The 25,465-nt window shown below is 36.4% G+C and overlaps 1 protein-coding gene and 1 long non-coding RNA gene across 2 annotated transcripts; both read left to right on the forward strand.

The window, feature by feature from the left end:
• The first annotated feature begins 8,403 nt into the window (after positions 1-8,403).
• Positions 8,404-14,793, forward strand: LOC308681191 (uncharacterized protein). The gene is made up of 3 exons (XM_081349856.1): positions 8,404-8,494; positions 8,866-9,002; positions 12,626-14,793. Exons 2-3 carry the CDS (start codon positions 8,918-8,920, stop codon positions 13,564-13,566), a joined length of 1,026 nt encoding a protein of 341 aa, XP_081205982.1. The 5' UTR covers positions 8,404-8,494; positions 8,866-8,917; the 3' UTR covers positions 13,567-14,793.
• Positions 14,794-16,043: 1,250 nt separating this feature from the next.
• On the forward strand, positions 16,044-19,767 carry LOC308681192. Its single transcript, XR_014029002.1, has 5 exons — positions 16,044-16,085; positions 16,469-16,575; positions 17,326-17,391; positions 17,481-17,555; positions 19,553-19,767. It is a non-coding gene; the product is annotated as an uncharacterized lncRNA (long non-coding RNA).
• The last annotated feature ends 5,698 nt before the right edge of the window (positions 19,768-25,465 follow it).

The raw sequence follows: 25,465 nt of genomic DNA on the forward strand, positions 1-25,465 counted from the left end.
ACTTGTTTTGATTGACAATTTATTTGTCTCTGTGTTTCTCAGAACACCATCTTTCACCATCTTTCACACACTTTCATACACCCCTCTCTGCACACCCCTCTCTGGCCAGAGAATTATATATTTTGTCTGCTTTAGCAGTTTATGAACTGAATGGGGAAGATATATATTATTAGGAGTGGAATACCACCAAATCCGAACGGTAACAACTTTTCCGGCGAAGCTACTGAACGTAGACACACTGTGGCATTCCCCTTGCGACAGTGTCTAAACGTTAGGATATTTATTTTCAATTTGTCCGATGCAATGTGTTTAAGTTTAACACAGTGAACGTAAACCTTTTCAAAATCAAATAGATTTAACACTTTAAATAATAACCGTATAGACCTTCAGTTGCAGTTGAGAGAGTCGGTTTTAATTTCTCAAATGCAATTTGTCATTCATTGCAGAATTTCAATTTTTCAAACTTTTTATTGTTGCTCATAAGCTATTTAACAGAAGATTTGGAAATCTTCACACAATTTTCGATCCATGGACAAACAAAAAACTAAAAAACAAGTAATAAAAACTCAGTGAGTTTTTTAGCGCAATTTTCTCACCTCATGGAATCACAACACTAAGAGATAGTAAATCTTTTCCTGGATTTTTTTTTGTGCGTTCCCGAGATTAGACCTTCCTTAACATAATGCCGAAAACCCGAAGTCTCTAGGTGGTCTGGTTGAGGAGTAGATAGAAGTGCAAGATTGGTGCGCACAGATGCACAGAACAGAAATCATGAGTTAACAATCGCAATTTGTCCGGTGGAAAATTGCGCTAAAAAAACATTTCCATCTTGTACCCCTGGTGATGACAGCATGTGATTTCAAAAGTCTAGAATTAGATCCATTGTTTCTATTGAATTTAGAAAATTACCTTTAAATGAAATGGAGTGACCAATATTGTTGCTTTTATCCATAATGTCTTTTCCAGAGAATTCTGCATCAATACATGCTTTTACATAAACCTCACTGCCATATCCAGATTGGAGAGTCATGCTCTCACTTCTGCTATTGAACTTCTTGCAGTAGGGGCTGTTAATGTTATACCTATTGAAAACAGATTTAAAGAGTTAGTTGAAGAAAGTTAGTATGAAGCATTGCTGTAACCTAATCAAAAAAAAAAATCAAGTTAAATAATAATCAAATTTGAAGCAGTCTCTGTAGTGATCATTGAAAGTGCAGCACCTAGCCCACACGGAAGATACATTGGATTGTCTCTCCGTGTGGATTGTCATTCAGTTGAACTGTCTATTCTGACCTCTCTTAGAAGTGTCAACTTCCTCTTTCAGGAGGGGAGCTGCAGGCCCCACTTCCTCTTTTGTTTTTCTGCAGTCATCCCCACCCACTCAACAAGGTGTCTGAAATCTTGAACACTCAGAGAACCGCAAAACTCACATTAAACCTACAGAATAACAACTAAAAATCTCATCTGGTTATCAACACAGCAGTTCCTCATTTTATTAAAAAGCGTACTTCACTGCGGAAAAAAATAAGCGTTTCTTCTTTGCAAAGGAGCAGGAAAACAGGAAAACTACTCTTAGAATAGTGATATCTGTCTGAAAGAACAGATGTTCAATTATAGAGAAATACACACAAATATCGAAACGAATGAATATTTCGAGTCAAATCTTTTTGAATGATTCACTCACGATTCGGCTGCGATTAAAAGCTATCAAGAGGTAAAGCTCATCAGTGATTATAATATAACGACTTAAATTGCAGTTTGTTCGTCACATAAAGCTATCATATGAATAAATAACGATATTATTATAACGGACGAGTTGTATTAGATCACTTTTATGATGTTTTGTCATTCAAGAGACAAGAAGAGTCTCCATTATATATTCAAAAATGTCCCTTTGTCTTTCACGGAAAGTAACCTTAAGGATTTGCACATGAAGGTGAGTAAATGACGGCAGAATTATCATTTTTGGAAGAACTAGTCCTTTAATATGCATTTCAAGGCTGAGATTATGCATCGTCTGCAGAGCTAACGTTACTTACGCAAAATAACATCTAAAGTGCATGTGACGAAGACAAAACCTTTGTGAACTTCAGAAAACTATTTATTAGATTTAGGTAGGTATTAACTAACAGACAGACAGACAGTTATATTCAAAACAACCCCAAATCTTACTAACTTACCATGATAAAGTGCTTTAACATTTAAACAGATCCAACAAATAAAATAAAGAAAAAACATTATCTGTCGATATCTGTCTGTATAATGTTGGGCATTGAGAGTATAATGGAAATATAATTAACTTCAAGTCTTTTAAATAAACGATTCTCTCTTCTATCCTTTTCTTTTGGTATAGAATAAAATACCAGTTCGGGGTTCCTCTTTCGGCTGTTACTGAGACCGTCGGTCGTAAAGATGGCGGTGCAAAGCTACAGTGATGTCATGTGACCCGCACAAATAGCACTTCATCGAGTTCTACTGTCGGTCTATATAATAAAGTACACAACTTAGCAATGAAAAAAAGCTTGTAATTAAGACCGTAACATTGACTTACCTGTCGAGAAGAAAGCAGGCAACTTTAGCGTCTCTTTTGAAAGCTTTCTCCTGCATTAGCTCTTTCCACCTGGAAAAAGCTATCCAACATTAACGACATTTTTTGTAATCTCCGGCCACGTTTCGTTTTTACGGTCTATTTTGGACTTTTTCGACGACGAGGACTCCTTATCCTGTGACTCAGCATATGTATGGTCCTCCATTATAAATAACCATACAGTGCAGCCTTTTAAACTTGCCGGGGCAGTGACAAGCGCCTCTCACTGCTCTGCTCCTCCGTTTCTGCTGGTTTCAGTCATGTCACGTGACTGGCTGGCTCTGAACAAAAACGCGTTGTGGATGGCGGAACTACATTTTTTTTTTAATTGAACAAAAAGCACAGGGGATACAGTAGTAGAGTATCAAGCACAAAAAATAAAATAAAATAAAAATAAATGGCGGAACTACATGGAAGCCTCCGTGTACCTACCCGTCCCACGTATATAAAGATAATAAGTTCCTCGTTTACGAGGATAAGTCAGATCATTGGCAGAGGTATTTGTACACCATTGAGGACATATTTAAGAATAAAAATATTGATTTTAGATAATAAAATACCTAAAAAAAAAAAACTACACATTGTCCCTTTAAGCCTGATCAATTGATGCGCACAAATTTTGGCGGCCGAAAATTTGCGGCCGAAATGGTTTTGGAGGTCTGAAATCACTGACTGAAATAGTGATGTTTAATTAAAGTGCTCCTCTGCTCTCATGGCTTGTTTTTGTGCACACTGCAAACAACTTGGATAAACTACAACAGGTAATCATGTCAGTGTGGACACTAAAGCTGGATTCACAATATTTATTTCTTGTTTTTAATACTCTGAGAGTATATTTAGATCTAGGCTACTGTTTTCTGTATGCGTGAACAACATTAATAGCCTAAACATTTGTAGTGCATCTGCCATAATCGCAATGAGTTTTACTTTATTACACGTTTAAGAAATGTATTCCTGCAAGGAATTTTATAGGCTACGTAGCCTTCACTACACAGGCCTTGTCTATAATGGAAGCCTATTAGGCCTAATAGTAAAAAATGATACAATGATAACTCACTTCACCGCAAGCAAAAATCAATTACTTTGTGTAAATGGAGGAGTCTGTATCAGTGGTTTGTTGCAGCAGGTTTGCACAACAAATTTTAATAGGCCTAGTACATGACATCACTGCTGGTGGCAGGGGCCCCTTCTTGTGCTTCGTAGATGTGCGCTACGCCACTGATTGTTTACTATTTATTTGCTTGGTCAGTGTCGTTGTGGATTTTGTTTCGGTTGCTGGCTGTAAGGACCTTTTGAAATAACTGAAATTATTTGGCGAATCTGGACAATCAGGGAAAAGATACAAGTTTATGGAAGTAAAATAATCTCAAATGTTTTTGAAACAAAAAGCCTGTTGAATTGCACTACTTGAAAAATAATAGGCATTGCATTAACCATGCTTGCATTTTAATGCATTGTATTTTTAGGGCTTGCATTTTTATGGGCTGAAATTCAACATGGTTGAATATTTAAGCTGTGAATATTTCAATTAAAAACATTTCAAACACATTTTCATTATTAAAAATTCCATAATCCATATTCACCTTTCATATTTCACTTCCAAAATATTCAAACTGTTTAAAAATACAACCTATAATATTCAACAGGCAATTTTCGGTCCATTTTATTTCGCTTCCACAAATTCGCTTCCACAAATTCAGTGGTTCAAATTCGACAGTAAATTCAACGGAACTGCAGGAAAAGCAATAGATTATCGAGCATACTATCCATCTGCTGTTAGTCAATCCCACCAGCAGGTGGTGCAAAAGCGCGTGTTGTTGACGAAGACCAGCAACAGTTAGAGCAAGCCATTCATTCATAAAATGAAAATGATTACCCGTATCAGTATATATATGCGGAAAAGATTATAAAGACACAAAAGCTGTGTTTATGTTTCATTCAATAACTTCATTGTTACATTTTGTAGCCTACATGTTATCAGCTTTCTCTACCTACATGAACAGGATTATAATCGGTTTCCCTCAATACCTCACACTCAAGGATTCCCCTTCCGTCGGGGCAAAACGCTATGGACTAATACAGTGATATGAAAGACCAAACTCGCACCTTTATGGGGATGTAGGCTGTAGGCTACTATGGACTAAGAATATGAACGTAACGCGCAAAGTTTCATGCAGAGCGTTTCGTGATATACTGGCATAAAATCAACACTTGATCATTAACACTTTCTTTTCTCTTCTCTCTCTCTCTCTCTCTCTCCACACACACACGGAGAGAGAGAGAGAGAGAGAGAGAGAGAGAGAGAGAGAGAGAGAGAGAGAGAGAGAGAGAGAGAGAGAGTAGTACGTTGCATTAGCTTAAACTGGGAAGAGTCATAGTACTTGCATATTGTTGTCCTCCTATTGTTAGTTTAACTGTAAATCGCTTTGGATAAAAGCGTCTGCTAAATAAATGACTAAATGTAGCCTAAATGTAAAATTGGCTTGACATTTGGACATTCGCACATTTAGGGACCGTCTCAAAAGTTGCATACAACATTGGCATACACGTTTCTAACTTCAATTGCAAACTTTAATTTATTTGAATAAATATCAAAAATCCAAAGGCTGCGCATTATGGCTGGCACCACATGAACACTTTACAGTTGGTGTTATGACTGTAAGTCGTTCTATTCAAATGATATTGAAGTTTGAAACGTGTATACCAAAGACGTATACACTTTAGAGACGGTCCCTAAATGTGCGAATGTCCAACGTCAAGTCAACTTTATGCCAGTCTATCACTGGGAAACGCTCAGCATTAAACTTTGTGCGTTATTCTGAGTCCATCTGCTTGCCTGCGAGTTTGGTCTTTTATATCACAATTAGTCCATTAAGCTACGTTAAGCGTTTTATATGTCCAGCAGGGGAATCCTGACGTTTTGAGGGAAACCCTAATAGCTTGCATGCAGCACATCGCCACAATATAAAGTTAAGGCAACTAAACAACCAAGAGAAATATACGTCAACCTCAAAAATGTAACATTGGATCTGCGTATCCGCATCGGGGAATAACATTAACGTATAATCTTGTTCACGGTAGAGAAAGATGATTGTAGGCTACAGGGAAAGTAACCGTTAAGACACTGAATTTAACATACAACCGCCGTCATAATAATCACAAATACACTTACATTGCTGTTAAATGAGTTTAATGAATGAATGGCTTGCTCTAACAGTTGCTGGTCTTCGTCAACAACACGCGCTTTTGCACCACCTGCTGGTGGGATTGACTAACAGCAGATGGATAGTATGCTCGATAATCTATTGCTTTTCCTGCAGTTCCGTTGAATTTACTGTCGAATTTGAACCACTGAATTTGTGGAAGCGAATTTGTGGAAGCGAAATAAAATGGACCGAAAATTGCCTGTTGAATATTATAGGTTGTACAGTTTGAATATTTTGGAAGTGAAATATGAAAGGTGAATATGGATTATTGAATTTTTAATAATGAAAATGTGTTTGAAATGTTTTTAATTGAAATATTCACAGCTTAAATATTCAACCATGTTGAATTTCAGCCCATAAAAATGCAAGCCCTAAAAATACAATGCATTAAAATGCAAGCATGGTTAATGCAATGCCTATTATTTTTCAAGTAGTGCAATTCAACAGGCTTTTTGTTTCAAAAACATTTGAGATTATTTTACTTCCATACAAGTTTGAAAAAACAAGACTTTATGTCATAAACTGGTCATGGTATGAAACAATAGTTTAAAATAAATACGATTACGGGGAACTTCAAACATGTAACAGGTAAGAAAACCTTATTTTTGTAATTGTCATTTTTACTTATTAGGATTCAGTGTTGTGATTTAAAAAAAATTCAGACCATTTCCGGGTCACAGCATGAAAATAATTGATGAGTTTATGTAACAGTAAGTGCCCTAAGTTGTCATCAGGTATGGTGCACCAAAATGTCAACCTTTTAGACAGAATCTCGCGTTCCAGATGTTTTTCTCACCCTTTCATTAATAGTTTTCATATTTTCAACACAATCAGCTGACAATATTTTGTTTTTAAATGCGTAATTCAAGAATTCCCTTTTCATTTCCGCTTGGAATTACATATTTTGTTATGTGTGTGCAGCAGGCACGTGCACACATAGACATCAAAGGGGGCTTGAGCACCTGCCCTTTTTATTCCTGGAGAGAAAGTGCCCTTTTTTCTGGGGTGCTTTTTTTAATTTTTTTTTAAATAATATATATTCCTGTTTGCGCACAGCTTCCCTGTAAAACATTATTATTATTACCGCTTATTACATGGCTACCTACCAAATAAATAATTAATTTGACACAAAATATTGATTTAAAAGGGAGTTTATTGATTTAAACCCGATTGTATTGCTTCCGCTAAAGAAAATAGTGCGCTCCGTCTCTACGGTTAGAATCCTGTGAGTCCATAGCAACGCTCTGTTTTTCATGGCAACGGTCTGTACTCCCGTGTACTCCGCACAGCGGTCTGTCATCAAGAAATAACAGACCGCATTCTACATTGGAATTCAACCACCAAGCCATGTAATAAAATAAGTTAGTAATAAAATAAGCATATATCACCATCAGGTGATATGCTTTAGTTATTTTGTTTATCCTATTTACCTGCATTGCCCTGTCAATTAGATGCAAATGTGCGCATTTTAACTAGTTGACGCCTAATTTGCATACAGAACATCCCCAGTTAATGACTTACATCAAGAGTCTTTCCCCCTGAAATTTAGAAATCTATATTGGTGAATTTAGAAGAAATCTACAGATGCAAACAGATGGAGGATACACTCTAAAAAATGTAGTAAATCTGAGTAACTGCATCTGGTACATTAATAAATAAAAATAAGTTAACATTAAACATTAAAAATAACAATATTTATAAATTAACTTTTTATTTATGAGTAATTTAACTTTTTTTATTTCCTCTAAACCTTTATAAAATAGTATTCCATACAACCACAAATACATACGTGACATTGGCTTTTATTGAATTTTTACTCAATTATTTTGGTAAGTTTAATTCAAACAATCAAGTAAGATTTTCAGATATTTTATTAAGTTAGTAAAGTTAAATATTTCTGTAATATTTACCAAGCCACAGAATATTTTTTAGAGTGTAGTAGGTATAAAACAAACTCCATCTAAATGTGGATTTTGAAGGTTTTATTTGATGATGATGATACAGTCCTCCCTCAAATGTGAAACTAAGTCCATGTCAGTCACCATCAGTTATTGTGTATGTGTGTGTACATGCATAGCAATAATAATATTAATGTGTTGGTTTTAAAGTGTTATGTATTCTGATAACACCAAAATAATTAAAATGATGTAGTGCCTTGTGCAAAAATAAACAAATTATTAGTAAAACACGCCCCTCTGCTTGATGCAGTTATTTAGGTTATTCTAAATATATACTTGAAACTAGTAGCATAGAAAATGTGTTCAAAACATGCACATTGTGGAATGGTTTCCTTTGCTGCTCTATAAACCTAGTGAATACTAAGGAGACCATGGTTTCTGTGTGAACTGATTATTTTGTAGACATCTTTTGAAAATGAAACAATTGAGTGAGTTTGAGGAAGATAAAATTAATTAACTTTTTTAATTAATTTTTTAAAAAGGAAGTCAGAGTAGCGTTAATATATATACTTTTTTGTTTAAAAAAAGAACAAAAAATTCATAATTATGAGAAGTGCCCTTTATTTCACTTGAGCCCCTGCCCCTCAAAATGTCTGTGCATGTCCCTGGTGTGCAGTCTTGTATGTAGCCTACATTTCTATGCACGTCCTGTGATTTTAGGCAGTATATGTGTAGGGGACTTTTATTTTGGTCTGGTGTTATGACATCATAAGGCTGCACCGCTCTCCTCTGGCCCAACAAAGGTTTGAGTTTTTGAACGCTTAAATATTTGAGGTGTTTAAATTGATACAAATCGTTTACTCATAGTTTTTACAAGTAATGTGAAATGAATGGATTATTGTGTGAGTTGTCGTGTGATGCTTTACGGTTCAGTTTTTGGCCGTTTTTCGTCACTTAAGAAATTATTATTTAATCATAATACACCCATTTTATTTTATATTTAAATAAAATTAATAGAACTAAAGCATTACATGAACTGGTAGTTTGTCTCCTAAATCGCTCTTTTAAGATTGTTATCTGCAAGTGCATTAATTAATACAAATAAAGTTTGGATTTATCTTTTTTTATTGACTGTTTTCCTTATTTTAAACATGGAAAATGTCCAAACATACAGGAACAAGAAACAGTTGGTGAAACAACTGAGATCCACGTGACAGTTTTCCAAGATGGCATTTATTAAAGATGAGACTGAAGACATGATCATTTCTGAACCATTCAGAGTGAAACATGAAGACACTGAGGAACAAAAAGGTTGGTTTTCAAATGTGAACTCAGAAACCATTTTTCATTTTAAAATGTTGACATGTAAGCAAATAATTAAGAATTTTCAAAAGTCATCTAAATTGACTATCTGAATATCTGAATTATTAAAGAATAGGAAGAATCAAGTCACAAGTTCCACAATTAAAGCTGATTAGCTAAAAATAATATTCATAATTGTCTTTATGTCATCATCACAAAATCTGTTATCATATCATATCATAATCACCAAATCAATCATCATGATAGTCACTGTGGAATATGGGGTTAAATCCATGCTTTTTAAAAAGATAAAAGTAAATTTACAAGATGTAGTAGAGCACTTTGTTGTCACAATACCAAAGTTTCAGTTCCTGGAGGGCCACAGCCCTGCAGAGTTTATCTTCCACCCTAATTAAACACACCTGATCAGCTAATCAAGTCCTTCAGGCTTATTTGAAAACTGCAGGTGTGTGTGTGTTGAAGCAGGGTTGGAACAAAACTGTGTAGGGCTGTGGCCCTCCAGGAACTGAGTTCGACACCTGTGGTTTAGGTAGTCTGTATCAATACCATGAAATGGTGTTAAAACTATTAAACGGTGTAATTATTTTATTTTTCCATTTAAAAATAAAATAAAAATACTTGAGTTATTAATGCTAATAGTCATATGTAAATAATAAATTAAAGGTATAGTTCCCCCTAAAATGAAAATTACTCACCCTCTACGGTTCTAATGCCGTATGCCATTCTTTCTTTTATGGACCACAAAAGGAGAATAAAAAAAAAAATGTCCTGCTCGCGCTCGTCCATATAATGGCAGTGAATAGCGACCAGCATCAAGCTCTTTAAAAAAGATGCAAAAGTCGTCACGTGTCTTACATTCCAAGTGTTCTGGGGGTATACAGTATGAAATTTAAAGTATTAATTAGCGAAAAATCCTGACCTTGGCCGTTGGTCTTCAGTGCACAGCTGTGCAACGTGCACATTCGTGTGACTCTATTAGCATCGCAGTTCACTCCATCAAAAAAAGCACACAAGTTGTGAGCAAAATCCAAATTCAAATCAAGATGAACAGAAACGTGACATGAAATAAAGCACCTAGAAGTCCCAAAAAAGTATCTGAGTAGGCTACTTTCTTCACTGAGTTGAATATCTCCAGACCGCAACTCAGTTTGTCTGATGACAGTCAGAATGATAGTTGATGGATGTGAATATATGGTGCGTTCAAGTCATCTCGTATAGATCATATTTACGAGTTGCACACACTTGGATGCCACCACAATGTCGTAAATACCAGTGGGGAGCTCCGGATTTTCTCTAAACCCCGATCTTTTCAAGTTGTGGGCATGTCACTGAGAAACATGGCGGAATACCACAATACTTATTTAGCAGTGGTATAGGCTTTTCTATTTACAGCGCAGTAAGCTAATTGCCTGCACAGAATATGATGGCATTATAATATAACAATGCAACATGTAACGATAAAGTTGGCAGTGGCTTCATAAATTAACAAAAAACATTAAAAAAACGTACTCCTGATGCACATTTCTTTGTTCTTCATTTTCTAGAACAAGAGTTTAAGAATCTTACTGTTTTTTTGTGTAATTAATTAAGAGAAAGTACTCCGCCATCTTACTCCGACGAAAGTGACTTGAACGCACCTTCCGTCGTAAACACGACTTCCCTCCTCGTATGTACGAACTTCCCAGGAGGACTTGAACGCACCAATAATAACTTCTTGTTATGATGAACACAGCGGATATTCACCTCAGAGAAGAAGGAACATGGATTGTATTTCATGTCTTGTGTTTGTTAATCTTGAATTCTCACAACTTGTGTGCTTTTTCTGGGTGAGACGGAGTAAACTGTGGTGCTAATAGAGCCTCAAGATCATGGAATGTCTGAGAAGTGGTGTAATCTGGCTGAGAAGCCAACCCTGGTCCTGGTGTAAAACAACAGTACACGGTTTAAATGAATGTTTCCCTTATCTGACATGCACATTTCAGGTTTTGAAGTTTCTAATAACTAGCTGATGAGTTGAATCAGGAGTCAAAAAAATAAATAAAAAAAATCAAACACATAACGTGCATTGAAGGTATTCGAGGATCAGGATTAGGAAACCCTGATCTAAGCCTACATTCAGACTTTCAGTCCAATTTCGATTTTTGTGCATATCCGATTGAAATCTGATATGAACAGCAAAAAATCACATGAATTTTTACAAATCCGTTTCAAGCTACAGTAGCCTTCATCCATATGTGGTTTGAAATCCACATATTTCTGGCATTTCACGCATTTCTGGAAATCTGTTTCAGTCTGACTGCTCTGATCGGATTGGTTTATGTGACTTTCTCACGCCACGTAAAAAAATTTATACGTCAGATATTGTTACAGGAAATATACAGAAATAATGCTTTGTTTGACAATATGCAAACAATGACAATATGACATACTGTATTTTGAAACTGGCGGAGACAACAGCGCAGGAAGAAGCTGTGCATACCAGCCTCCGGTTCTGCCGCTCGCTGCCTCAGAAGACGGGTAGTCCAGCGTGGCGGCTACAAATTCCCATGTTTTAAAATTTAAATAAGACAACGTGTCTATTGCAAACCCCTCCATGTTGCGGTTGTTATTGTTTTTGGCATATGCAATGCAGATATTTAGGAAAACGAAAGAGCTGCAGGACACACAAATCTGAACGATCGGATCTGAAAAGTTGCGATACACAGTGTGGACATCAATCATTTTTGATCAGATTCAATCGGATACACAAATAATTGGATTTGGACTGACAGTGTAAACGTAGCCTAAATCATTCCTAGAGCCCCCCAAACACTGCACACTTTACATGTCTTCTTAATCAAACCTGATTCAGGTCATCAGCTCATTATTAGAGACTCCAATGCTGTGACCGAAAGCGCCCCCTATACCCTCATTTGCTATTCCCTACATTACTCCACTGATATAATAGTCCACTTGAAGGCGTTGATGAAAACGAGTGAGTGAATGGCTGTTCCTTCAAATAGTGCCTTATTTAAGGGTATGGGGGGCGATTTCGGACACAGCCCAAGACCTGAAATGGGTGGCAGATAAAGGAGACATGGTATACAAATAGTCTCACTCAGCTCCCTAGCTCGGGAATCAGTATATCTGTACTTGAATTCAGGCACTGATAAGGATGGTAAAGGACCCTAGCTCACTACACATTGGGACATTGATAATGCTGTTTCCGGCAACATGACAACATCCTCATTGTACAACATCACTACTAGTATTTATGAACAACAGCAGAACTGATATCTTTCTGACATTATTTTTTAATATAATTTTAAGTACATTATGAATAATACTTGTTACATATATGTGCAACATTTCAGGTGGAAATAAATTATAAATGTTAGCAAGATTATGTTCATTAACTGTCTAGCGATGATTTTTTATGCTAAAACAGGAACATGGCTGGGAACCCCTGATCTAAATTGTCTTAAAAACTGCTGCGGGTTTATATACTTGCTAATTTTCCATTAATAGGATGACAGAATTAACCTTTAGCACATTGAATGCAAATAGTTGTTTGATATCTGTTGCTTTAAGAAATTGAGGTTAACTTGTATTTTTCTGTTTCCACCATTCAGACCTGATGCCGCTTCTAGAGGAGAGTCGAGAACTGAATGAATTGAAGGAGACACAACAGTATGAGAAACAGGATTTCATAACTGATAATAAACTTTGCTCACAGCCTGAAAAGTCTTCCTCACAAAAAAGAGTTAAGGCGGCAGGACGTAAAAGATATTTCACCTGTCAACAGTGTGGAAAGGCGTACACTACATCACAAAACTTGAAATTCCACATGAGGACACACACTGGAGAGAAGCCTTTCTCATGTAATCAATGTGGAATGAGTTTTATACGTAAAAGCATCCTTGATTTACACATGAGAATTCACACAAGAGAGAACCGTTTTATATGCCATCAGTGTGGACAGAGTTTCACGTCTGTGAAATGCCTTAACATTCACATGATCATTCACTCCAGAAAGAGCCCTTACAAATGTTACCTATGTGAAAAGGTGTTCAAATTTAAAAAGTACCTAAAGGGACACTTGAGAAGTCACACTGGGGAGAAGCCTTTCAAGTGCCATCAATGTGGAAAGGGGTTTCAAATATGTCGAACCCTTAAGGCCCACATGACATGTCACCCTGAGGAGAGATCTTTCAAGTGCCATAAGTGTGGAAAGTGTTTAAAACAGAACGAATCCATTGCTTGCCACATGAAGATTCACTCTGGAGAGAGGCCTTTCACCTGCCCTCAGTGTGGAAAGAATTTCATACATAAAGGACATCTTAATGCTCACATGAGAGCTCACAAAAAAGAGAACGATTTGAAATGTACTCGATGTGGGAGGATTTTTACAAATAAGAAACTCTTTAACATTCATAAAAATGCTCACCCCGAAGAGCAGCATTTCCCCTGTCCTGAGTGTGAAATGAGTTTCACATCTAAAGGAAACCTTAAGACTCACATGAGGATTCACACTGGAGAGAGACCTTACACCTGGGAAGATTTTCATACATAAAGGACACTTAAAGGGTTAGTTCACCCAAAAATGAAAATTCTGTCAGTAATTACTCACCCTCATGTTGTTCCAACCGCGTAAGACCTTTGTTCATCTTCGGAACATAAATTAAATTATTTTTGATAAGATCTGAGAGCTGGATCACTCCTCCATAGGCTGCTAGGTGACTGAAACTTGCTGGCCCAGAAAAGTTATTAAAGAGATTGTTAATATAGTCCAAGTGACTACAGTGGCTTAATCTTAAGTATATCAAGCGACGCGAATACTTTTTGTGCGCAAAAACAAACAAAAATAACGACTTTATTCCACTATTCATTTCCTTCTCTCTGGGCCTCTAGTTGGTTCACGTAGTGTTTTTGCTCCGCACGTCTGTGTTACACATCACCACGTAGGCTCACAATTGGCCGAAGCTGGTCATGTGTGTGATGCGTGTTGACGTGCAACACAGACGCGCAGCGCAAAAACTCTACGAGGCCCAGAGAGAAGGAAATGAATAGTGGAATAAAGTCGTTATTTTTGTTTGTTTTGCGCACAAAAAGTATTCTCGTCGCTTGATATACTTAAGATTGAGCCACTGGAGTCACTTGGACTATATTAACAATCTCTTTAATAACTTTTCTGGGCCAGCAAGTTTCGGTCACCTAGCAGTCTATGGAGCAGTGATCCAGCTCTCAGATTTCATCAAAAATATCTTAATTTGTGTTCCGAAGATGAACGAAGGTCTTACGCGGTTGGAACAACATGAGGGTGAGTGATTACTGACAGAATTTTCATTTTTGGGTGAACTAACCCTTTAAGTGTCAAATGGAAATTCACAAAAGAGGGAATGATTTAAAGCCTGGGACACTTGTGGGTCGGTTGCTTGTGGATGAGAGATAAATCATTAATGTGTTTTATTTTATTAAAGACACTGAACTTGGTAAAACACAACAAACGTGTGCTACTCTTATACTTTTTCCAACAAGGCATATCTCTTCAACAACAATGCAAGTTAAATTTATATTATACACATATAGAATCTATACAAGCTCAAACTAAATTTTCCAAAATTATGATGGAAATATTGATGTGTGTAAAGTTTAATTATAATCAGGCTCTAATTTGCATACTCTCAAGCAGCAATGGAGGCGAAACATATCAGAGACAAATTTCAGGATTAAAGGATGTACAGGATGTATCAAGTGCTGATATGTAACAATGTGAAGCGCTGTGTATGACAATAAAGTAAAAATATCCAGCCTTTGCTTGTGCTGAACTTCTTTAATTTCCTGTGTGTGTTCTCGGGAAGTTACAGTGATGTGAATTTCATTTGAAGGAGTAAAGCCATATCATGCTTTATGCTGAGATTTTGAATACTTAAATAATGTGACGATCAGGTGAGGATATCTAAATCAGAGAAAATAATTGGCTTGGGTGGGTGGCAGGTAGATGATTTAATTTCAACATTAAATTCGGGTGACTTTAGAGCTGATCTGTGCGTCCCTGATCCACAGTTCTATATCTTCTGGTTTCCATTTTTAACTCTTTCCCCGCCATTGTCCTTAAGCAGGCACAGAAGGACACAACTCTCCCATACGGCTGTCGGATAGTCTGTGCGCCTGTGCGGTGTGTTCAAAGTTAACATAAACATTTGTGAAAAAAACATCAAATGTTTAATAAATTGTAAATAATATGCCCTTAGAGTTATATTAATCATGAATTACTTTTTTGTTTGTGCTTAACTAATGCAGCATTAGTGTGGACAAGTTAATCATTAATTACTAGTGTGTTTAATGCATAATTCTGGACCCTTAAAATAAAGTGTTACCAAAAAGCTTGCTAGTAAAATAAAATATCATTACTAGTTATATTTAATAAATGTGTACTAGTATCTATTAAATAACTACTAGTAGCTAATCAATAAGTACTATCTAATTAATAAGTCACTAGATATGAGTATCTAATAAATAAATACTAGTATATATTTAATATGTACAAGTGTTTCATAAATAACAAATATGTTGTTGTCACAATTGTAAAACATTCTTGTCAAAACTGAATAGTTGATATTCTAATGACAGATCCCCATGGAAGTCAATGGCAGAAATTTGAAATGTGTTAGTAAAAATAGAATAGTTGGGACTATTAGTCACTATTGAAATAAGTACTAGTATCTAATGAATAAGTACTGCACTAGTATCTAATAAGTACTAGTCTCTATTTAATAGGTATCTAATGAAGTATCTATTTAATAGGTACAAGTCTATCTAATGAATAGGCCCAAGTACTATCTTTTAGAAAGGCAAGAAGAGAATTAAATAATGTATAGTTGTAAGTACACGTCAGGCTTTTCTCTGAATGTCTTTGACATATTATTTGTATGTAGTCTTTTATGCATGTACATTTTTAAGCACTTTCTGTGATTTAGGCAGTATATGTGGACGGGACTTTTATTTTGGTCTGGTGTTATGACATCATAAGGCTGGACCGTTCTCCTCTGGCTCAACAAAGGTTCGAGTTTTTGGACGCCTATGCATTTGGTGCGTTTAATTTGATACAAATTGTTTAATGCCTTATTATTTGTAAACGAATTATTATGTGTGGTGCCGTGTAACGCTTTGCAGTTCAGCTTTCAGTCAATGGATAATTGCCGTTTTCTCTCTTATCTTTCAATTTTCCTTTTTCTAAATCGTGTATTCAGTAATGATTATTTCATTATATTACACCCGTTTTATTGATACATTTTTGTGTTTGACAACTGTAGGCTACTGTAAGACGTTGCATGAACCCTGATAGTTTGGCTAGTAAATTGCTTGTTTGATTGTTATTTGTCTGTAAGCGCATTCATTGGGTTAATATTTTATATTTCTTTCCGTAAATTGTTTTCCTCATATTAAACATGACAAAATGTCCAAACATGCAGGAACAAGAAACAAGTTTTCAAGATGGAATTTATTAAAGAGGAGACCGAAGACATAAGTATTGCAGAACAATTCCGAGTGAAAAATGAAGATGCTGAGGATCATACAGGTTGGTTTATAAGTAATTTATTTTTATTATTAAAATGTTGACCTCTAAACAAAAAGTTAAAAATATCATTATGTGACACATAATTAAACACAGAGTGGGTCACCTCATGTGGACAGACAAAATTAGGAAATTTAGCTAAATAATAAACCAATGTCATAATGGCATATATATTTCTTAAATAAAAATACAATTTAAAAACAATTTAATGGATTTTGCAGGTTAATTTGTGTTGTACTCATGTTATCTATGTCTTTCATTCACTCTTGAGTGATGTGAAGTCCTCAGAAGTGTGTGTTTACATTGTGTTTAGATATTAAAAGCTGTTAACCACTGATCCTGACTTGTAGCTCTCATCTGCTACTAATGTCCTCTATCATCCCCACAGTTTGATCTAAAATTTCAGATCCAATGAATTATCTTTAATTGTTCTTTACACATAGTAATAGTTCTATTTAGAACCATATCATTCAGCACTCTCAGAAAAAAAATTACAAAAGCTGTCTCTGGGGTGGTACCTTTGGAGGCTACAATTTAGGTATTAATACTTTTAAGGTACCAATATGCACCGTTTAGGTACAGAGGTGTATCTTATGAATAGGTGCTTCCACCATGACAGATTTTGTACCTTTTTTTTTTTTCTGTGAGTGTCAGGAAACCTTTTATGCTGAAATTAAGACTGTGGGGGTTCTTCATTCCCACCTGTTTTGTTGTTTTTTTTTAATCTGTAACTTTCAAAAACTTTTTTCAAAGCCATCACATTATTGATTTTCTGGAGCTCAACCATACAACTACACATCTGGTCGACACTCTCAACAGGTAATAACATTCTTAAAATATCTATACATTTTAAATTTCAAATTTTAACTGGTTTCCTAGAAAACATACTGTATTTTTTTCTCTCTTAGTTTTTAAACTGAGCACATAAGTGTGACAAGATTAGTTCAGTTGATGATACTTCTCTCCTCTTCTCCACTAAGCAAGTAAGTGACAGAGATATTGGATTTATGATCCATATTTAGAAGATTTTTAGTTATTACTTGGGTTTATCCTTGCAAATGCCTAGTCCACAAAAAACATTAAATCTATCCCATGATATTTTATCTTTTTATTTTTCTTCATTTTAACATTACTAACTGTAATAACATTCACAACAGCGACGTTTAACCTAATTGCTTTTACTTAAAGGAACACTCCGACTTTTTGGGACTTTAGCTTATTTACAGTATCCCCCAGAGTTAGATAAGTCCATACATACCTTTTTCATTTCTGTGCGTTCTGTAAGTGTTATTTGACGCACCCACCGCTAGCCTAGCTTAGCACAAAGACTGGATGTAAATGGATAATGGTAGCATACTAATCCCAATAAGTGACAAAATAATGCAAACATTTTCCTATTTACATGTTGTGATCTGTATAGTCACAGCGTGTTCAAATAACAAGGCTATATGAGACAGAGACCATTTTTAATCGTATAAATACTGGGAACTATATTCTCACTAGGCGTAGGAGCACAGCTATTTGCGGAGTGATTAGCGCAGCACACGAGACGCCCTGTGGTGAGGAGCAGAGAGTTCGCTCAGAGTTGGAGTAATAGAGTAAGGAATTACTAGATAGTAAATTTATAGTTTACAATCATGGGTGTTCGCTGTATTGTAAAGAGCAGCGACAATAAACAGGGGAGACCAGGTAATACTATGATGTTTCATAGAATTCCAACCAAAAACGTTGACCTGATGAATTGATGGCTACAAACACACCTGTAAACAGCATCAATAAGTATTTCGTTTGCTCTGAACATTTTACTATAGACGACTGTTTAGAAAAAATGCAAGTTGCCACACGGACCATGAAACGTGTGCTAAAGGATACAGCCATCCCATCGATAATAAAGACAGGACAAATTGAAATCACCTGTTGCTGCGGTAAGTGTTCCGTTATGTTTTGAGATGACTAACATTAGCCATACTGTAACAGTGCCATGCTAATGTAATGTAACCTTAGTAGTGACACTATTACGTGAATAGAGGCTCCGTGTATCCCCTTTATTGTTATTATCACTGTACTATGAATGATCATTATAACAAAATCACTTACTTGGTGGACAGCTGACCATTAGGTTCACTCGGCATGGGGCGTTTCTTCCAGTTGATCTTCCGTGGTAGTGACGCAAATATTTTGATTGTCATCACTCATCAAGCCTTGACATTGATGGCAATACCCGGTCCCATTCATTACAACAAAGGCACTCGGTTTCTGTCGGCATAGGTTGACATGTTCCACATTTACACCACCAGTCCATGTTCGTTCTGATTCTCCCTTCGACATCAATCTGTTCGGCATCTTGTCTTACAGCTTCCAAAGTTTGTAACTCCTCGTCTGTGTATTCTGGCTCAAAACTATGTGGTTCTGGATCTTGGTTTGATACACAGTAAAATTCCTCTGACAATTCCTCGAAGTCAGCCATGATCATGAGTCGCGTTCGCTACTAGCTAGTCTGTCACGTTTGTTTTGTTTACGGAACCATCAACAGTCAGGGCGTCTCGTGTGCTGCGCTAATCACTCTGCCCAAGTAGCCACTCCGCCCAAGTAGCTGTGCTCCTACGCCTAGTGAGAATATAGTTCCCAGTATTTATACGATTAAAAATAGTCTCTGTCTCATATAGCCTTGTTATTTGTACACGCTGTGACTATACAGATCGCAACATGTAAATAGGAAAATGTTTGCATTATTTTGTCACTTATTAGGATTAGTATGCTACCATTATCCATTTACATCCAGTCTTTGTGCTAAGCTAGGCTAGCGGTGGGTGCGTCAAATAACACTTACAGAACACACAGAAATGAAAAAGGTATGTATGGACTTATCTAACTCTGGGGGATACTGTGAATAAGCTAAAGTCCCAAAAAGTCGGAGTGTTCCTTTAAACAAATGGCAGTGTGACTAAACTCAGAGTGACAGTTGTGTTTTTCTACCCAGACAGATGCTGTCACGCCTCATCATCTGCAGAGAGAAGCTGCCACTAACTCAGTTATAAGGACATAAGATCATAAGACATTTCACTGGAACTACATTATTTTGTGTTTATATATATATAAATATGTATATAAATATATATATATATATCTGTATTTAATGATGTTCAGATGTCATTCCATTTAATACTGTATTCAGTTAATAACATGGATCGTACAAGGTGCTTAAAGTACTTGAATTTGACTTAAACTATATATATATAAATGAAATTAGTGTTTATTTTTTAATCACAAATACAATCTTTTCACATAAAATTAATGCTGTAGCCCATTTGATATAGATACTGAGCCATTTTGCATGGCTATGTGCGTGATATTGCTCACATGTTTTCAGGTATGTGATCCAGCTTTTATTTTTCACCTCAATCATATATAGATGAAAAAATAATCACTTCCCAGGTGACAAAGACGTACTGTTAAATGTATTAAAAATGCATTATAGATAGATATGAATCTACCAACACTCTTAAAGTCTGTCTCTTGCCACCACCTACTGGTGTAACTATGTAACCTCTTGTGAAGTTGTTGATAAACCGCCATCAGACAGTTTCTCAATAAACACTAACGCTGTACAAACCCTATAATCACTGTTAGAGCATTGTCATTTTTTTCTACAATTTCCTTTGCCAATAAAAAAAAGTCCCCAATAAAGTCCCCAATAAAGTATTATAAGATCAGGCAGATTTTTATAATAATAATTAATAGTAGTTATTTATTTATAACATCATTAAGGATGTATATAGCACTTTCAAAGCATGGTTCTTTATGGAACCTTGTAAAAAGGGTTCTGCTATATAATCCAACAATTTTATCAGTGATCCAAAAGATCATAAAATAACTGTTACAGGTATCTAAACTTGCTTATTTGCCATTCATATAATATGACTGTAGTTAATTAGCTCAAAGGGAAATTTGAATAATTAAGTAGTTATATTTAATTTAAAATATTTAGAACAGCTGTAAGAATGGTAACACTTGAGTTTGGGTCCAGTTCTCACTAACTAGTTGTTTATTAGCATGCATATTACTAGGATATTGGCTGTTTATTAGAACTTATAATGCACAAAAATAATACCTTATTCTGCATGACCGTATTCTACATCCCTAACTCAACACCTAAACTTAACAACTACCTTACTAACTATTAATAAGCAATAATTAAGGAGTTTATTGAGGCAAAAGGTATAGTTAATAGTGAGGATTGGACCCTAATCTAAAGTGCGACCGTAAGAGTTAACTTGATGTAGCATAATTAATACCACAGCTATCTTTTTCGTCCAGCAAACACTCAGTGTTAATTGTTTATTAATTCTAAGAAATGTTAATTTCCAGGGTATAGGAAGTAACTCTCTCAGAGCATGTAGCCACATTCTGCATGATTGGGGAATCCAGTGAATGGACGTGACCTGCAAATAACAGTCAGAGGATCTTTCATAATTGGAAAGACAAGGCAGCTGCCTGGCACAAACTGAATCCGCCTGTGATCTTGTGATTGATGATCTTTTAAACCATAATGGCGTCACACCTCAGGTGGTCAGTGAGCCAGTGGTAACTTAAACTTTCGGAGGGAAAGTTTATGATCCTTTGTCTTCGAGCATGGTGTTTTGCATATGTAATTTGATTGGGTGTTGATGGAGAAAAATGTAAGTTTCTAATATTCATGTGCTGCATAGGCATCAACATATAATGTAAATGTCATTCAGGAAATTAAAATAGAAACTTGCAGATACCACACATAGTATGTGATCTTGATTAAATAAGGATGAAACATACATTCAAAGAGTTTAGATTAATACAAAACACTAAAAGAATATATATAATTACATATAAAATTGGATTGATGATTGTACATTCTGCATCTCAAGTGTGTGTATATAGAGCACTGTATAGAAAAAGTGCCAGGTTCTGCATTTAGGGTGTCAAGCCTAAAGTATACTTTGACCAAAGTAGACACGTGAGTGTCTGCGTACAGTGCACGTGATGCACATTTTGTCACCAGAATAATTGATTTCTGTATGTTGTGATGTTTGTGCCATTAAACTGGGTTAACTTGAATTATTCTTTTATTTCACCATAGACCTGGTGGTGATGAAAGTGGAGAGTCAAGAACTGAATGAAATGGAGGAGGAAGATCATCATGAAGAAACACTTTGCTCACAGACTGAACGGGCGTCCTCACAAAAAAGAGCTCGGAAGGCAGGTTCTAAAAAGTGTTACATCTGTCCTCAGTGTGGCAGGAATTTCACTTATGAAAAAAGCCTTAAAAAACACGAAGCAAACCACACTGGACAATGCCCTTTCACATGCCAACAGTGTGGGAACATTTTCACTACAAACGGAAGCCTTAAAAACCACATGAGAGTTCACACGGGAGAGAAGCCTTACACGTGTGATCAGTGTGGAAAGAGTTACACACGAAGCAAGACCTTGAGGGATCACATGAGGATTCACACTGGAGAAAGGCCTTACACATGTAATCAGTGTGGGAAAAGTTACATACGAAGCAAGACCTTGAGGGATCACATGAGGATTCACACTGGAGAAAGGCCTTACACATGTAATCAGTGTGGAAAGAGTTTCATACATAAAGTGACCCTTAATTTACACATGAAAATTCACTCAAGAGAGAACCATTTTATATGCCATCAGTGTGGAAAGAGTTTCAAAGACATAGCACGCCTTAACAGGCATGTGATAATTCACACCGGAGAGAAGCCCTTCAAATGTCACCAATGTGGAAAGGGGTTTCAAATAAGTAACAACCTTAAGGCACACATGAAATGTCACACTGAGGAGAAGCCTTTCAAGTGCCATCAATGTGGAAAGTGTTTAAAACATGAAACATCCCTTAACTACCACATGAGACTTCACACTGGAGAGAGGCCTTTCACCTGCCCTCAGTGTGGAAAGAGTTTCATTCTTGAAGGACAGCTTAGTCGCCACATGAGATATATTCACACTGATGAGAAGCCTTTTGTGTGCCATTACTGTGGAAGGATTTGTGAAAGCAAATCAAACCTTAAGATTCACATACAAATTCACACTGGAGAAAAGCCTTTCTCCTGCCCTCAGTGTGGAAAGAGTTTCATTCATAAAGGACTCCTTAATTATCACATGAAACTTCACACTGGAGAAAAGCCTTTCAGTTGCCATCTGTGTGGTATGAGTTTCAGATATAAAGGACTTCTTAATGGTCACATGAGAAGTGTGCACACCAATGAGAAGCCTTTTACCTGCCATCACTGTGGAAGGATTTGTGAAAGCAAATCAAAACTTCAGATTCACATGCGAATTCACACTGGTGAAAGGCCTTTCTCCTGCCCTTGTGGAAAAAGTTTCGCACTTAAAGGAAACCTTACGGCTCACATGAGACTTCACACTGGAGACAGGCCTTACATGTGTGTTCAGTGTGAGAAGAGTTTTGCTTATCTACGACAGCTTAAAAGTCATCTGCAAACTCATTTTGGAGAGAAATCGCAGTGTTCTGAGTGTGGAAAGAGGTTTACAAAGATGAGCAATTTCAAAAATCATCTGCGCATTCATTCTGGACTAAGGCCATTTCATTGTAATCGGTGTAATAAAACATTTATTTTGCCATCACACTTAGAGATACACCTGAAAAGTCACGCAGACAAAAGACCCTATTTGTGTTCTCGGTGTGGAAAGAGTTTTAAATGGCTCTGCAATTTAAGATCGCATCGGAGATTTCATGTCTGTGCGAAACCTAATTCCAGAGCAAGCTGCTTGAAACGAAAGAAACAAATCCATACTGCAGAAAAACCTGACATCGTAACAAGTGACTTTCATGGGGGTCATGTGATGGCGCCTTAATTGTGTTAAACAAAGTTGCTGTGTTGTGCTACAAAGTGTCATGGGTGAACATTTCTAATAGTGTTGTGGTGGACGTACTGTATTGCTGTTTTTTATTTTGTATAACCAAGTAAATAGTTTTACTTAGTCATGGCTCATCTGGTGAGGCAGGTTGTGCAGTGCCCCATTAAAACATCCACCTGAATACATAGACTTTTATATAAACTTCTAAATAATCAATCCTAAATTTAACTCATACATGTGTTCAGCATTCTGCAACAAATAATACGTTTCTAGACTATTTTAAGTCATAAAGTGAGATGTATTAAAATGTCTTGTATGGCTTCAGTTTAGTGTGCATCAGTTCAGCAACTAGTAAGTCTAATTGTGAACTCCATCAGTGTATAACTTGAGGCAGGAGGATGTGTGGAGTAGTGTACTAAATTAGTAAATGTGTAAATTCTTTGGTTTAAAAGTGCTCATGTTAAAGGGATAGTTCACCCAAAAATGAAAATTAGCCCATTTACTCACCCTCAAGTCATCCTAGGTGCATGTGACATTCTTCTCTCAGACGAATACAATCTCAGACGAGTTTAATTAAAAAAATGTCCTGGCTCTTCCAAGCTTAATAATGGCAGTGAATGGCCATTTCTGTTTTGAAGTCCATAAAAGTGCATCTATCCATCATCAAAGTGCTCCGCGATGCGTTTGTGTAAGAAAAATATTCATATCACATTCATATCTATTCAGAAGGCCTTTATTAACCCTCTGGAGCCGTATGGAGCACTTTTATGATGGAGAGATGCACTTTTATTTTTTTATATAACTCCGATTGTATTTGTCTGAAAGAAGAATGTCATATACACCTAGGATGACTTGAGGGTGAGTAAGTCATGGGCTAATTTTAATGTTTGGGTGTACTATCCCTTTAAGAGAGGCTGCTCGTGTAGAGCCAATGGTTGGAGCTTGATGTCCAGCTCTCTCTCTCTCTGGTTGCAATGGGTAGAGCTAGAAGTTCCAACCACACCCTAACCTTAGCCATAACCCTATCCCTAGTCTCAGCCTTAGACATCACGCCCACGGACCATTAGCTGAACGTCTGATGCATATGGCACACAAAATGGGAAACACTTTTGAAGTTGTCATCTGATTGGTTGAATTCTAAAGGATTTCCTGGAGACGTGTGTCATGTTCTTTAATGATCCACCTGGCAACAAAGCCATCGTGATGCCAAACCCCCTCATGGAAGAGTAAAGCTGTCTTGTTTGTGACTGTGATGATGTGCGCTTACCTGGATCAACTTAACGCTGGATTTTCAAAAGTATGTGAAGTTTGCGGTTCCATTGTTGCAGTAAACTTGCACAACAATCTTGAATGAATAATTTATTAGATTCATGCTGGTCTGTTATTGTATGGGACATCAACTTTACATTTTCACTCCCCTAAACATGACGCACAACAAAACAAACTGTGATTGGTTGCTTTACCCTATCCTTAAACATAATTAGGTCAAGCTCCACCTATTACGTGTCAAAGAGTGGGAGCTGGACTTCATTTGGCTTTGTGAGCATTGCATGTGAATGGCTTGTAAACTATTCGATTGTGTTTTATATTTGTTGCATCTATATGGCTTTATTTTCCTCTCTTCTTAATTCCGAACATTCTATATCAACATTTGAACGCAATAAATACTAGACTACATTAAGGTCATTTTTAAGACAACATTTTATGTGTGTGTGTGTGTGTGTGTGTGTGTGTGTGTGTGTGTGTAAGCTATTTATAGCCTGTCAATCAACATTAGAGTGCCTGTGCCACCCTCAGGATGGGCTAAGTAAGGACAACAAGACATCAGCCTAAAGTGAGTCTGTGTTTTCAGCGATTAAAATGTAAAACGTAAATCACATGATAATCTCAATTATATATTAATTAAATAATGCTAGTTAGCGCTATGAGCCAGTGACTGCCTCACCTAAATTAACCCATTTAATCCCAAATTTTTCTCAGACACAAAAATATCCAAATCATGTGTCATTAGTATCCCTTTGAA

This window comes from Scardinius erythrophthalmus (genome assembly GCF_964197995.2).
Source record: "Scardinius erythrophthalmus genome assembly, chromosome: 20".
Classification (NCBI taxonomy): Eukaryota; Metazoa; Chordata; class Actinopteri; order Cypriniformes; family Leuciscidae; genus Scardinius; species Scardinius erythrophthalmus.

Bases quoted from the DNA above. Each gene is read 5' to 3' on its own strand.
- LOC308681191 (XM_081349856.1), top strand. From the start codon at position 8,918: ATGGCATTTATTAAAGATGAGACTGAAGACATGATCATTTCTGAACCA. The intron at 9,003-12,625 runs GTTGGTTTTCAA...TCCACCATTCAG, and splicing joins AGACACTGAGGAACAAAAAG to ACCTGATGCCGCTTCTAGAG.